This window comes from Dermacentor variabilis, chromosome 1 (assembly GCF_050947875.1).
Source record: "Dermacentor variabilis isolate Ectoservices chromosome 1, ASM5094787v1, whole genome shotgun sequence".
Classification (NCBI taxonomy): Eukaryota; Metazoa; Arthropoda; class Arachnida; order Ixodida; family Ixodidae; genus Dermacentor; species Dermacentor variabilis.
In genome coordinates, this window is record NC_134568.1 from 280493263 (window position 1) to 280507015 (window position 13753).

Sequence of the window (13753 nt, forward strand, 5' to 3'; positions counted from 1 at the left end):
AGATATCAGCGGATTTGTGCTCAAATCCGGTAATGTTCCTTGTGTGTGCTTGTGATGAGGAAATGTTCCATGAACAGCATTCTTAGACAGAACAACAAAGTAACAAATAGCAGTGAGTGAAGTTTTGCACGCTTGCAAGAACCGCGGTTCGAACACAGATGAGGTGTTCCATTACATAATGGACGAGGGTGTACGCACTGCGCGGCAAGGCCACTCGCGCCAACGAACAGCCTCTGCGAAGCCACTTGGAGCCGCATAACAATTTGCGCGAGAAACCTGAGCTTCAACTGTGGGCCGAGCCCTTGCGTACAGCTGCTTTGAGAGGTGCAAAGGAGCGGGGTGACGCCACCTGTACCGCGTGCAGCTAGCAGGCGTGAAGAAGGGGGCCATGGCAGAAACGGCCGACGCAGTGTCCGGCGGCCAATTAATTAACGGCCCCAAGCGGCGCGGCCGCCGCCTGCGGGCGCCCCAGCAGGGAAGCCGCCGGAACCGCTCGAGTGGCCGCCGCCTTTGATGTCCGCCGCCGCCGCGCACGATACGGCGGCGCCGCCATGTTGGAAATTAAGATTTGCGCCCTGCCGCAAGCGCGCCGTATGCGCCGGCGGTGGCACAAAACAGACGATGGCGGCCCCTGGACCACAGCTCGGCAAACCTCACCATCGAGCACACAGGAAAGAGCTTGTTCAAGCGGCATGGACCGCTCAGTTGGACGGAAAGCACGAAAATATTCGGGATAAAAAATAATAATAGTCCGGTCAATCAGCATGGCAGAACAGAAAGGTCAGACGCACCATGCTATTTGCCGAACAATCACTGCTCCGTAGTTTTTTTTTTTTTTTTCCTCAAGCGCGGAACGCACGGAGGCAACATTTTCTTGTGCCCATGTATGGAGACCCGGAGGAATATTGCGGAATATTCGTTCCTTAGAGCTGCGTAGCGTGTCCACACAGCCGCTTTAATGCTTTTTCAGCGACAGCTAGAAATCTGTAGCAGTATACTCATTGACAGCTGTACGCATAGCGTCCACAGCAGTATCACCACAGCGGGCAGGTGATCGTATGACGGACGGGGAACCAAAAGAGGTCGCTTCTCTCTCAGAACAAACGAACGAACCGTTTCTTCGCGCATATCATGGTGGTGGCAGATAATTAACTACTCGTAATTATATTAAATCTCCAATGTGCATTTCGCGATGGCTTGCGAGAAAGATGATTTACTGATGGGGTTTAACATTGGCAATCGAACTCTCGACCTCACGACTAGTAGCAGAAAGGAAGAAAGCTGCCTTCGAGTTATTTTAAGAAAACTGCTCTCATTTATTTTTCCCTTCTTGTTTTAAGCATTATGGCAATGTCTTCGAGCACGTACATCGAACTGCAAAGATTTTCGGAGCACGGGATTTGAGAAAAGCGAAATTATTTTGCACTCACAGCGTCCGGCCCTGAATCGAAAGATGCAGTCGATACTTCCCGCACGGTTGCCACACTGTTCGTCGATACCCTATATTGCGGCTATGTGGCGAAGTCGCGGGGAAATTTACGTTTCTCGCGAATTCCGCTCTCCGAGAACTTTTTCCTCGGCAGTGTTCTATAGACAATCAAGCAACAGTTGCGCGTAGAACTTATACAAAGATGTAAATACGATGAAAGCGATGACTGCTGGATTGATATCATGATGCTAATAACGATTTTATCGATGCTCCGTATGTAAAAGACCCTGAGCTGATATCACGTATAGACACGCGCTGAGTAATATTTTCTTAACCAAACTCGGGATTGGCCAATTCTGGAACGACATTCAAACGCAGCTGCTTTTCTTTCCAAGCCGCACCGTGGGTGTATATTTACGAGCATCTGCTATCGCGCAACAAACTTCAATGGCGTTTCCTTTCCTTTTTTTTTTCTTTCTTTTGTGGAGACGACCCGATTTACTAGAACCGGACTGTAAAACGGGGGAAGAGCAAAATTCCGGCCAGACTACGAAGCAATTCGGATATGACCCAAATGCTCGCAGGGACTAGACCTTGCCAAGTTTCTCTCTCACTCTCTTAAGCATTAACAGTCGCTACAAAGCGGATTTCCCAGCAGAACACGGAAGTGTGTAAGCCTTGGTGACGGGCATGTGTGTTACCGCTAAAGCGCGCGCACAAACACACGCACGCACACACGCCGGAGTCCTCACTTCAAGAACGCTCAACCAATTATGATACAGACACCTTTTTTTCCCTCCTCCCCCGTGCCTGCAAAGCAAACAGTGCGCACCCTGAGCGCACAGTCAGCAAGCAGCAAGATGGATCGTGTGTTAGAGCGCCGCTGGACGTCAGTGATATGGCAGCATTAGCAATTTCTATACTGCTAATGGGTAATTAGGAGCACAATACAAAGCTCGTAAAATATTTTTCTATAACCTGGCACATATTTCAATATGCTGGAAAGTGTGTGTGTGTGTGTGTGTGTGTGTGTGTGTGTGTGTGTGTGTGTGTGTGTGTGTGTGTGTGTGTGTGTGTGTGTGTGTGTGTGTGTGTGTGTGTGTGTGTGTGTGTGTGTGTGTGTGTGTGTTGAGGGAATAGGTCAACGTGCACGTAACATTACACGCTAAGTCCTAATGAGTGTCAGGTAAAATGCTAAAGCCCGAAGTTAATAACGCTGTAAAGATCGTCATAAGCACGGGCAGGCGCGTTCGTGTGAACAAAACCTTCACTGACGTCCCATTCCAGACGTCACAGGAGGTCACTTTCGTAAGCATATTCACAGAGTAACCTCACAGGCAGATTAGGGGCATCAAGGTGAAGAATTGCAGATAGTGACAAGGACCTGTGTAGATATTAGGGAGTCTATCGACGCGTGTATCTGGTACAAAACCCTAAAGCACGCAATCAGTTAACAATGTTGCAATGGACCTTGGTAGAGAAGGCTGCGAAGCCAATGCAGCTCGGCGAAGATACTTCTCGAATCTTTATAACGGTCTTCGTGCACTTCTGCAGGCTTGAGTGACCTCTGTGAAAAGCGCAGCATTAACTAATGATTGCATCTGGAAATCCTGGTGCCTTCGGAAGTTCGTCTTGAGCTAGACAATGCTACTTATGCGTGCCTACTAAGATTGTGCATAGATCTGCAAACCGTTATCCTTCTTTTTCCTCTAGATCGTGACGGAAAGAAACAAACGCTACATTACTTCTCACTTTCGTGGGGTTCGTGCGGCCGACGCTGCACACAAACTGATCAACGAAAATACTATATAGTGGAACCTTCAGCTATAGTTGGCGGACGCCGATACACCTTTGCTAAAGCCGCATGGCACTAACCTCGCAGTAACTTACCGAGCAAGCGAATGTCTGGCTCTGCGGTTTTTGCCGCGGCAGGTCGTCATCCAACTGGCAGACAGGGTTGAAATGCGCGTTCACAACGATGCAGTCACCTGCCAACGAGACAAAACATACCCGGAGTCATACAGTGCATTCGCTTAGGCGCCAACCATACAAAACAAAATAGACGAGACAATCATATATACAACAGGCTGGCAGTGTACCCCAAGGCATGGCTTCGCCCGCCCAGCAAGTTTGGCTCTTGATATAAACGATTTCCGAACATAAAACGCGTGGAACGCTCCGCATAGTCAGGTGTAATCGTACTAAGTAGAATTACATTTACAGAACACCATAACGTGTTAGTAACCTATACTTGAACAAGGGGACACCGTGTCCTTTGAGAACGCGCGGCTGCGTACTTTGACCTAACTTGCCCGAGCAGCATTCGATTAATATAAACAGTTGCCTTGTTGGAATGCATCCCACTGTCGGACTGCGAGGAAGCAGCGCAATCCTATAACAGTAAGTGTGCAATTCATAACTTGACAGTTTATTTTGTTTCTGCTCAGCTTTTTCTTATTTTTTCGCGGTTTATACCGACGTTGCAATTTTTACCTGAACAAAACCAACTCTGAGAAGAAAAAAGGACGCCGCGTGGTGCCAAATCCCTTGCTGACCAGCTATCGCGACTGCAGACACCACGTGACTGAAGCCTAACAACCAAGCACTCTCGCGCATTAACCAGGCCAGCACAGTTCCTACTCGAACGCGGCACGACCAAAATTAATCTTGGCTCTACTTCCAGACATAACGCGCCGCGGTTGATTAGTGGCTATGGTGTTGGGCTGGTAAGCACGAGGGCGCGGGATCGAATCCCGGCCACGGTGGCCGCATTTCGATGGGGGCTAAATGCGAAAACAACCTTGTACTTATATTTAGGTGCACGTTAAGGAACCCCAGGTAGTCCAAATTATTCTGGAGTCCCCCATTACGGAGTGGTGGCTCATAATCAGATCGTGGTTTGGCACGTAAAAACCCACAATTTAATAATTCCAGACATAGTCGAAGCAAGGTCTTGGTTGAAGCGCCAGAAGGCCGTCAAACTTAAAGCAGGCCAAGGCATGCGGATCTTCGCAAGGCCGTGTTGCAGAACCACGGTATTGTTATAAAGCTGCATTACAAATGGTTGCATCAGGTCGACACAAGCGATGGCAAAGTTGGCTTCGTGAGCATGTAATACCGGCGCACAGCGATCATTCCATGTTCGTCGCCGGCAGACGTGACGCGCGGCAGGGAGGAGGAGGGGGAGGGTACGATGCCGCGAGAGCTATTTCACATAGTCGGCGCGCTTCCAGCGCGCGGCGAAAAACAAAGGGAGCGGGTGCCGACGTTGCAAAACTCTGCGCGGCTCGCACTCATGTTGCCGCGGGATTAGTAAAGATGCGCGGAGGGAGGGGGAGGCGCTGGGTCGCCCGGCGGCATGCCTTGTGTCGCCGCGAAACGGGAGCCGGCGAGCGCTGCTTTGGGGGCCCCGGCGCCGCTTTTACGCCGCCGCTGCAGAATGCGGTCACCCGAGCCGCGCGCATGGGGCACCGAGGCGGACGTCGCACGCCGGCGGATCGGTGCTCGCCAAAACACGGGGCGCTACAAACGCGTGCCGGCGAGCCGACACCTGCGCTGCTGCCACAATCGCCGCGCTGCGAAGGAAGCGCTACACGCAGTGTCACACGCCGCCGCCGCCGCCGCAGCGGAGAAGACAACAGGAAAGGGTGTCCGATACTGTCCGGAAAGCTGCATAATCGGAGGCCCGCGACGGCCAGCTATCCGGTGCCAGCCGATGCGGCTCGTACGAAACGAGCGCACAACGACGGTCGTCCATTTGGAGCGCCAATTCCTGCTTCATTAAAAATTCTGAACTGCCTGTCACTATGAAAGAACAACCTATAATATAGGCTGCGCCACAAAGGGGAGACCCGCGGATGCCTGCTGCATGCGCGTGGCATCGACGGCAGTTGCAAATAGCCAGAACCAAGAGGGAATCCGCGTAACGCAAACTTTAATTTTCCTCTCGTTCTTGTTTTTTCAGCAGGGACACCTGACTTGTTACTCTATACCTTCGTGCAGTATACATATGCTCACGCACTTTACGCAGCACGTGTTGTAATTATACACTGTGTGATCGCAACAGACGATGCAAAAAAAAAAAAGAAAAGAAAGAGCATAGGGGATGTTATTATTTCTCCTCTCTTTAACTGTAGAATTATTTATGCATGAGAAATACATTTTCGATAACTTACAAATAAAATGAAGCAGAAATGAAAGTGGAACTTCGTTCAGCTCCCACCGTTCGCAAGTTGTCTTTCATTGTGTAAAAGTAATAGTTCGTCATTGGCCCTCCGTATTCTCTTCCTAATCATTGGCCGAACACCGTGGCGGGAGTCGTCAGTTGAAACCAAAATGAAGCGAGCGGCTAGCATCTTCCGTCTCGACGTTATATCGTTACCCGCCGTAGCTGCTCAGTGGCTATGGTGTTGGGCTGCCGAGCACGAGGTCGCGGGATCGAATCCCGGCCACGGCGGCCGCATTTCGATGGGGGCGAAATGCGAAAACACCTGTGTGCTTAGATTTAGGCGAACGTTATAAAGAACCCCAGGTGGTCGAAATTTCCGGAGTCCTCCACTACGGCGTGCCTCATAATCAGAAAGTGGTTTTGGCACGTAACACCCGATCATTTAATTTTATCGTTATATGCTCAAGCTCAGGAAATCATCTCACCGTCACCTCGCCATGGCTGCGTGCTCGTTACATCTGAGCGGCGCTTGTTCTCGGCTGAACCACCGCGACGCATATAATAGCCGCGTGTAGTGTGGCAGTGCGCCGAATTTAACTATACATCTAGCCTACCAAAAATCAGTGCCCTTCCACTATGTGAAGGATGACCAACGAAGCTGTGTATGTGGGCCCCTTAATGACGAACTGCACCTCCGCCGCGGGTCGGCCCGGCATTGCAGTGTCTGAGGGATCGGCCACGTATGGGGAGTGCTTAACGCCTGCTTCACCTCCGCCGCGGGTCGGCCCGGCATTGCGCTACCTTCGGGATCGGCCCACGTATGGGGAGTTTTGTGACTACACACGGACACGATCCTGGGGGAACTAGCCCTTAATAGCTTCGCTGTAATTCGCTGTACAATTGGTTACATGTTCGTGGTTTTTAATTAATTAATGACGACGACGACGAACGCATGAGTGGCACTAGCACATTCGCGCGGTAGCGCCAACGAGCCAGCTGTGGAAGACGACGACGACGCTGGACCTAACCCTGATGATGATAGTTTTTTGTCTACACATTTATTTTCGGTTCACATGCTGCTAATGCGATCCGTGTTTACAACTGCGCCTTCGTACAACAGGTGACCTAGCTGAAGCCAGATAGGCAGGTGGTTTCCGTCTTAGTTTCCACGATGTTGTGTTTATTAACAGAGTGATGAGCATTTCAATGAGCGCTACATTGGTCGCAATTTACAATAACCCGCCGCACTGGGTCCGCAGCTGTGACATTCGATCTGCTGCTAAGCACGAGGGCGCGGCTTTGACTCCCGGTCGCGGCTGCCGCATTCCGATAGAAGCAGACTGCAATCCAGGCACGTACCCAAGGGGGGGGGGGCAGGCACCCCCCCCCCCCGCCGTAATTAAGCGGCATACTCCCCCCTCCGCCTCCCCCCGGCCACGCCACCACTCCTAAAGCGCCGCCAAATCAATCTTGAGACTTGACAGCTATTCGGCGGTCAACACTGGGCTGTTGTTACAGTATTATTATGGCCGAGGCGTAGAAGCGATCGTTGATCGGGTCAAGGGAAAGGACACTGAACTGAGGGCGTGAAACAGATTGGTATTCTCCCAGCTAAAAAAATGCGGAACGTTATTTCTCATTATTTCGATGTTTGTTTCGAAATCTGAAGGTGCTGCCGCTAGAAAGGCTCCTCTGATATCTTTTCCAACGATCCACGTTTCATAGTCATGCCTAAAGATTTCAAAACTTCAATCAAACCCTGCAATGACCGCTGAACCCATAAGCAATATGAATGTCACCCGTTACCTCGTTTTTTCCCCCTAATTGTACTTTTCGTGGAAAAGTGGCAACGGGAAACAAGAGTCGCAAGGAAATTGAAAAATTAAGCGATCTACGAAGGGAGAAAGCCGAGGCCACAACCAAACAGGGAGGAAAAGCAAAAATTAAGAAATTTAGCTGTTGCTTGTGAAAATGTTTACGGATGAAAATCTTTTTATTTAAAAAGGAAGTAGAGAAAACGCCGCCGGAAGTGGAGAATGACTCCGTGTGTTTTGAATGGCGGTTCTACAGGTAGCAGTCGAGCCGCCCGACGCAGACACTTCTCTGATGTACATATGTGGGTGTTTTTCTAACCTTCCGCGATGGGTGCAGTACGTCTAGAATCACAGCGATCTACGCGGTTGTACGGGACTGGCGGCTACGTATCATTACACAACTTCCCAAATAACTATACGAGTCGGTTTTGGCTATGGTGTAGTTTTGGCATAGAGTTTCGTACAATGTACTAGAGGGAACTCGGGCGCTTCAATCGTTGAGCCACAATGGGAATGATGGGAAGTACATAGATTTGTCTGACCTTCGTGCTTGTGGATTAGTTTATTACGCCTTGTATGCGTTCAGTGTCGTAAATTTCAGAGCAATGTATACTTACCTAAGGGCAGAAGACGCTGCGAACACAACTAATCGATACTAATTGCAACGGTTCAGCTTGTCGAGGTGGCCAAATCGAAACGCGCCTAACGTCTCAAGGCACTGGCGTGCCCGCGATAAATTCATAAAGGCGTTATATGTCCCTTGTCGATGCATGAGACCGTGGCGTAATGGTTTCAATGTCGGGCGTGTGTGCCTAGAGGTCCTGTGTTCGAATCCTGCGCTCGGACAATTTTAATAAAGTTTAGTTAATAATTTACTGCGCTGTAGATTGTTGAAAATGACGAGTTTGCAAAGCCGTACGAAGCCGAAAGCACGAAGTTTAGGCAAAAATATGCACTTCCCATAATTCCCATGCTGGCTCAACCGCTCCCATTGCAGCTCCCTTAGACACTACCGCCAGAGTTCCCTCTGGTAATTATTGTATGAAACTCTATGGGCTTTGGCACTTGGTGGAGCAGTAAACGAGGGACCCAAGAGAACTGCGATTTTTCCGCAAATGTATCTTTCACTATAGTTCCTCCAGAGCTCATTAGCAAGACACCACTATAAGTTTCCATTTTACGCTTGTTTACTTGTTCTTTGTTATGTCCTTCCTGCGCGAGTCGATTTGATGTGGTTCCTGGTTTGCTAAGTAAAGCAGAGGTGTAATCACAGGCATACTTGTCAGATATACCTTATTTCATTTCTATTTTGCAGGTTTACGCGGCTACTTATAGCGAGCGGTGGGAATTATTAGCGTTTGCACTAGTAAAAGTAGACCCGCCTCTGATTTGCACAAAAAAATTTACCTTGGGGGCTGCCCCCCACCCCCGGAAAAAGGTCCTGGGTACGTGCCTGCCGCAATCCACTGCCTTGGCTCACCTTTTAACATACATCTTTCTTACTTTTAGTTCGGCAACACTTACTTTCCAGCCGTCCTCAAGCAGAAACTGAACAACTTGCGGAGTTTTGAATATTTCCACAAATAGGTTGAAAGAATGGACACAGCAGTTTTAAATTGTGCCCATAGCGGCAGTACAATCGCAAGTTCTAAAAAAAAAAAATGCGCTGCTGCTCCGCCCACCACCAGTGACGAGAAGGGAAGAACAAAAAAAAAAGAAAAAGAGCGAAAGAAAGATGACAGGAGTGCCGTCTCCGGGCGGTATCGCCAGTCGGAGGGAACGAAGGCCCCTGTTTCGACGTCACGGCGGCCCTGATTAAAGGGGCCCAGCAACGGCTCTCGCCCGCGATGGCTGTTTTTCTGCTTTCCCTCTCCTCGCATCAGTGCAGCCGCGTTGCATCGCACCCGGCACGTGCAGCGCCCGCGATGCTCGACCAGCCACACGCAATCATGCGGCGTTCGCCCACCGTGCGGCGTCCACTCCGAGCGCTATCCAACGAGGGCTCTCGTCTGCCATGGCGCCGCTGTGTGCGCTCTGGCCTGGATATGCACTCCAAAGATTTCCAAAGACTGGAAAGCAGGCGAACGGTTGGCAAGGCTCCTTTGATTACAGCCATCAGCCAGACACTCCGCGTCCCATGCGGCAGTAAACTTCACTTTCTTCGAGAATAACGACGGTTTCTGTTGATTCGTTGGAGGTGGGGGGTATTTGACGCGATCTTGGGGCTCAGTCGCCAGAAAAGCCGCTCGTAACTGTTCTTAGATTTCCTTATAATTGCCTCTTTGCATTCAACAAGTTCCCTGCGATTTCGCCAAGCTGACGCTACCCCCTTAGAAAAATGTACACCCTTTGGGGCTTGCCTTGTCCCACAACAATACACTCTTTTTACACCCTTTGAGTCGTATCTTGCCACACATCAATAAACGTCATCTGTCTTGTCCGCATTTCTTTAACGCTGCGAGCCAGGTACTTCCCAGTAACGAACGGCATGCGCGTTATCAGCATGACATAGCATTGCCGACAGGAAAGTGGCGGGCTCGGCGTTTTCAAGAAAGGAAACGCAAGCAAGGCAGATGACGATTATCGTTGTGTGGCAGAAATGCACCCCAAAGGGCGTAAACATTTTTTTATAGAGTAATCGTCATCTGCTCGCCCGCATTTCCTTTCTTTAACTCTGCGAGCTCGGTACTTCCAAGTCACGAACGGCTTGCGCCTAATCAGCGTGATACAGAATTCTCGACAGGAAAGTAGCGAGGTCCGAGTTTTCAGGAAAGGAAACGCAAACAAGGCAGATGACTATTATCGTTGTGGGAAAAATATACAACCCAAAGGGTGCAACCGTGTACACGAAGAACCTGTAGACAAATGTCACTTGTTATTTTATTTTCTCAATATAATGAGGTTTTCCGCGTGTCGATAATTCCTAATTATATATATAACCGTCCGCTCTTTGAGGTAGCCCCTGCACTCACAGTAAATCTCTCGAATCTTTAGAAGTCGTCCGACTGCGGTCGCAAACTGCCCATTAATTTAATTAGTCTGTCTAGAAAAAAAACGGACAGTGGCCGTGGGCTTCACAAAGAACCGACTATAACTGAACTTGCTAAATCACGCTGGCCTCACTTTGATAAATACAAGCATCAACGATACTGACTCACGACCATGCACTTTCTTTATGGTCACGTGCTCGTACGCGAACCGATCAATAGTGGGCGAATGAGATAGCTCAGCCCAGGCCAAAGTATTGACAAGGGGGACTGGACTGTCTTTGTCAGCACCAACAATTCGACAAGGATTTCCCTAGTCGAAACGTTGGCTCCACGTTGAAACTTCCCTTGCTCCATCACTCTTGATGAATTCGTCTGTATCTTCCATTATCCCTTCGCCTTGTTTGGATTCGTCCATCGTAACCCGCCACTAGTAACCTTTTACTTGCTACTTTCCCGTATCACCCAATGCGGAGCAGCAGTCTTGAACAGCCTACCTCATGCAGACCTCCACTTTCTCTGCGTTCCGTAGCAAAAATTTTCTGCCGTTACGTTGGACGTCGGGAAATATGTTGAGAGTAATGCTTGATGAAGCTGCCTTTTCATTATTACAGAGTGTGAATTTAAGGATCTTTTGGGATCTTTATGCCGAAGTGACTCCCTTGTTCTTCCGTCTGAGCGAGAATAAGTGCGCATAATTTGTTAACATCGACTTAGAAAATGTCGTGTGGGCTTGCCGTTTTCCCTATGCTATACCAGGATTTTCGAGTCGGTAGTGGTGAGCAGCACGGCTCTCATTTCCTAGTAGTAGAGCATTCGTTGTGAGAACGTACGCTGGTCATTCAAGAATTACGACATGTTTCTAATTGTTATACAAGTGTATGCGCAAGTGATTTCGTTTTTCACGTCGATATAGGCGCGTTCAGTTTCTTTTGTACTCAGTCTGTAAAAAACAGCACGTTATTACATCATTGTGCTCCTGTATGTCCTGCAATGCAGCCATAAGACCCAATAATAGTAACTATATATATATATATATATATATATATATATATATATATATATATATATATATATATACTGTTCAGCTCGCCCATCGCCTATTGGCGAAAATGGGGCAGCTAGAGGTGCACGCAGGTTGCGTACAAACAAGTACAAGGGAACGCAGCCAGAAAGAGTACCCTGCAGAAGACATCGCGAACGGTTACAAAACGGGCACCTAAAACCTGGCTTCTAAACTGAACGTCCGCCAACAAACACTCGCACGCACGCACGCACGCACTCACGCAAAGAATAAATAAAAATGACTAAAATGAACCTGGCATGAAAAGGTAGCGTCGAGAAGCAGGCGGCCGCCCCGATTGAAGCCGCGAAGGGCGCTTCCCTGGCGCAAGCAAACAGGGGCAACTGAAGAAAGCACGCCGCCTGCCAGGGTGACGACATAAGATGTATCGACGCAGCTCGGAATCCACGGCGCCCTCCGCGGCCCTTCTGCTTTCGCCGTTGGTGATGGATGGCACCAACTTAGTGGAATCGCAGCTCGGGAGTCTGTGAGGTTCTGTTAAATGATCTCCCGCCTAAACGGCGGCCAGCCGCTCATTATGCCAAGAGCGTAGTAGACATGCTGAACACTAGCCGTTTCTCTCGCACCTGCGGTGATGCCGGTAGTTCGTGCAAGTACGGTCGCTCATCTTTCATTCAACTGTCCACGTCAAAGCCGTATAAGAGGTGCAGTAAGGTATTACGTGCAAATGTTTCGCGGTGGATTTCCGTGGACGGTATGGCATTGGGTGCGTGTCGTCCCTTGTTTAGCATAGTGCATGCATATTGGTGATTGCAGTTTCTAGTTTCGTAAAGCGCACACAAACACCACGTGTTGATGGTACTGCGAAGAGTAAGCAACCATAGAATTTCTAGCCAATCATCCTCCGTGATTCGTGAAATGGCTTGGCCACCTCCATCAGTTCACTTGCAAAGACAGCCACCAAAGGCGTCCCTTTACCGATGGAAAACATGTGCGCGGAGTTGCAATCTAGCGTTACGTCAGTGCAGCGACGCCATGTAGATTTCATTATTCAGCGCGGTCGTGACCGTGGACGGCACGTCGCTTCGCGCGCCGAGGAAGCGGCAGTGAGCGAAGTTCCATCACGGCGCGGCGGCGGCCAGATGAAAAGCGGCCGTAGCAACGGCGGCGTCCCTGTGAGACATAAAGAGCAACAGCGCGCACCGCGGTAGCATATCGCCGCCGCGGCACTCGTCTGCAACTAGCAGGAAGACGTGGTTCAAAACACTTACCGTGCTTGCTCTGCATCTTGCCCATGGTGGCGCGTAGGAAAACAGCGCCGTAGCATTACAGCCGAGCCCCGAACGTCGACAGTGGCGGTAAGCAAGAAGACATCGTCGCCCGCAGAACTGGCCTGCTGTAGTACACTTTTCTTTCTTTTCGGCAACGCACTCAATGAAGAAGCCGCCGCTCGCCGCCGCTCGGGTCCCCCCTTCCCTCGGCTGGCGAGGCGCAAGGCGAAAGCCGTCGCCAGCCAATGGGCGCAGGGACGGCGCACTTCGTCCTCTGAGGTGGGGCCGCCGGCCGGCGGGCAAGCGAGCGCCTGCAGCAGCCGCGGCCGCTGTCGCCCTCGGCTTGAACCGCGCCCACTCGACTGCTGCGGTGCCTGCGCTTTGACTGGCCGCAACGCGCACGCCGCTGACTTCCTTCTCTGCCGCCTTGCGAGATTTCGCAACAGCGTCATTAGTGGCGAGAAACGGCCTCAGAAGTTTCGACGCGAGGAGAAGCCCGAAGACATCAGCTTCTCACGTGCCTTACGGCCTTCCGTCACTCTGACCTCTTCGGCTCCTCTCTCATCAGTTTTGACCAATCGTTCTACTTTTTTTTCTTTTTTGCTCCACTGAACAAATTGAGACCACGGTGGGATGTGACTGTCTCCGTTGGCGCATACTTAAAATTCATATGGCTCAAATGGAGCTCATCGATATGGTCGAATACACTTTACACAGAATTAATAAAATACTTGCTTACTTGCTTTATGGATACACGGATGTTACATCAATTTACCATTAGCAGCAAGTGCAATGAACCTTCACCTAACGTGTCATACAGCAACTAAGCGTACCTCTATGCAGTGGGTGATTGCTTTGTTGCAGTAACGGCCTGTCACAACTATAGTATATTTTCGTACTGTGTGTAAGTATTTATTGCACTTTTTTTTTTTCGTTTCTCTATCAGATTCTTCTTCTTCATATTTTTTTTTTTTTTGCGAGCATGCAATCACAGAAATGGCGTGCGAAAAGATTTAAGGGTCGGCAACTGCTCATATTGAACGATAAGTTTTAATGTTCA

At 49.8% G+C, this 13753-nt stretch overlaps 1 protein-coding gene across 1 annotated transcript in view; it reads right to left on the reverse strand.

Annotated features, from left to right (window-relative positions):
• The window catches only part of LOC142565769 (uncharacterized), a 50344-nt gene extending 37284 nt beyond the window's left edge, over positions 1–13060 (reverse strand). Inside the window, exons 1-2 of the mRNA XM_075676298.1 lie at positions 12694–13060; positions 3320–3417 (exon numbers count right to left, since the gene is read on the reverse strand). Of these exons, the coding sequence (XP_075532413.1) occupies positions 3320–3417; positions 12694–12718 (123 nt within the window). The 5' untranslated portion in view covers positions 12719–13060. The remainder of the gene's footprint in view (positions 1–3319; positions 3418–12693) is intronic.
• Positions 13061–13753: the final 693 nt, after the last annotated feature.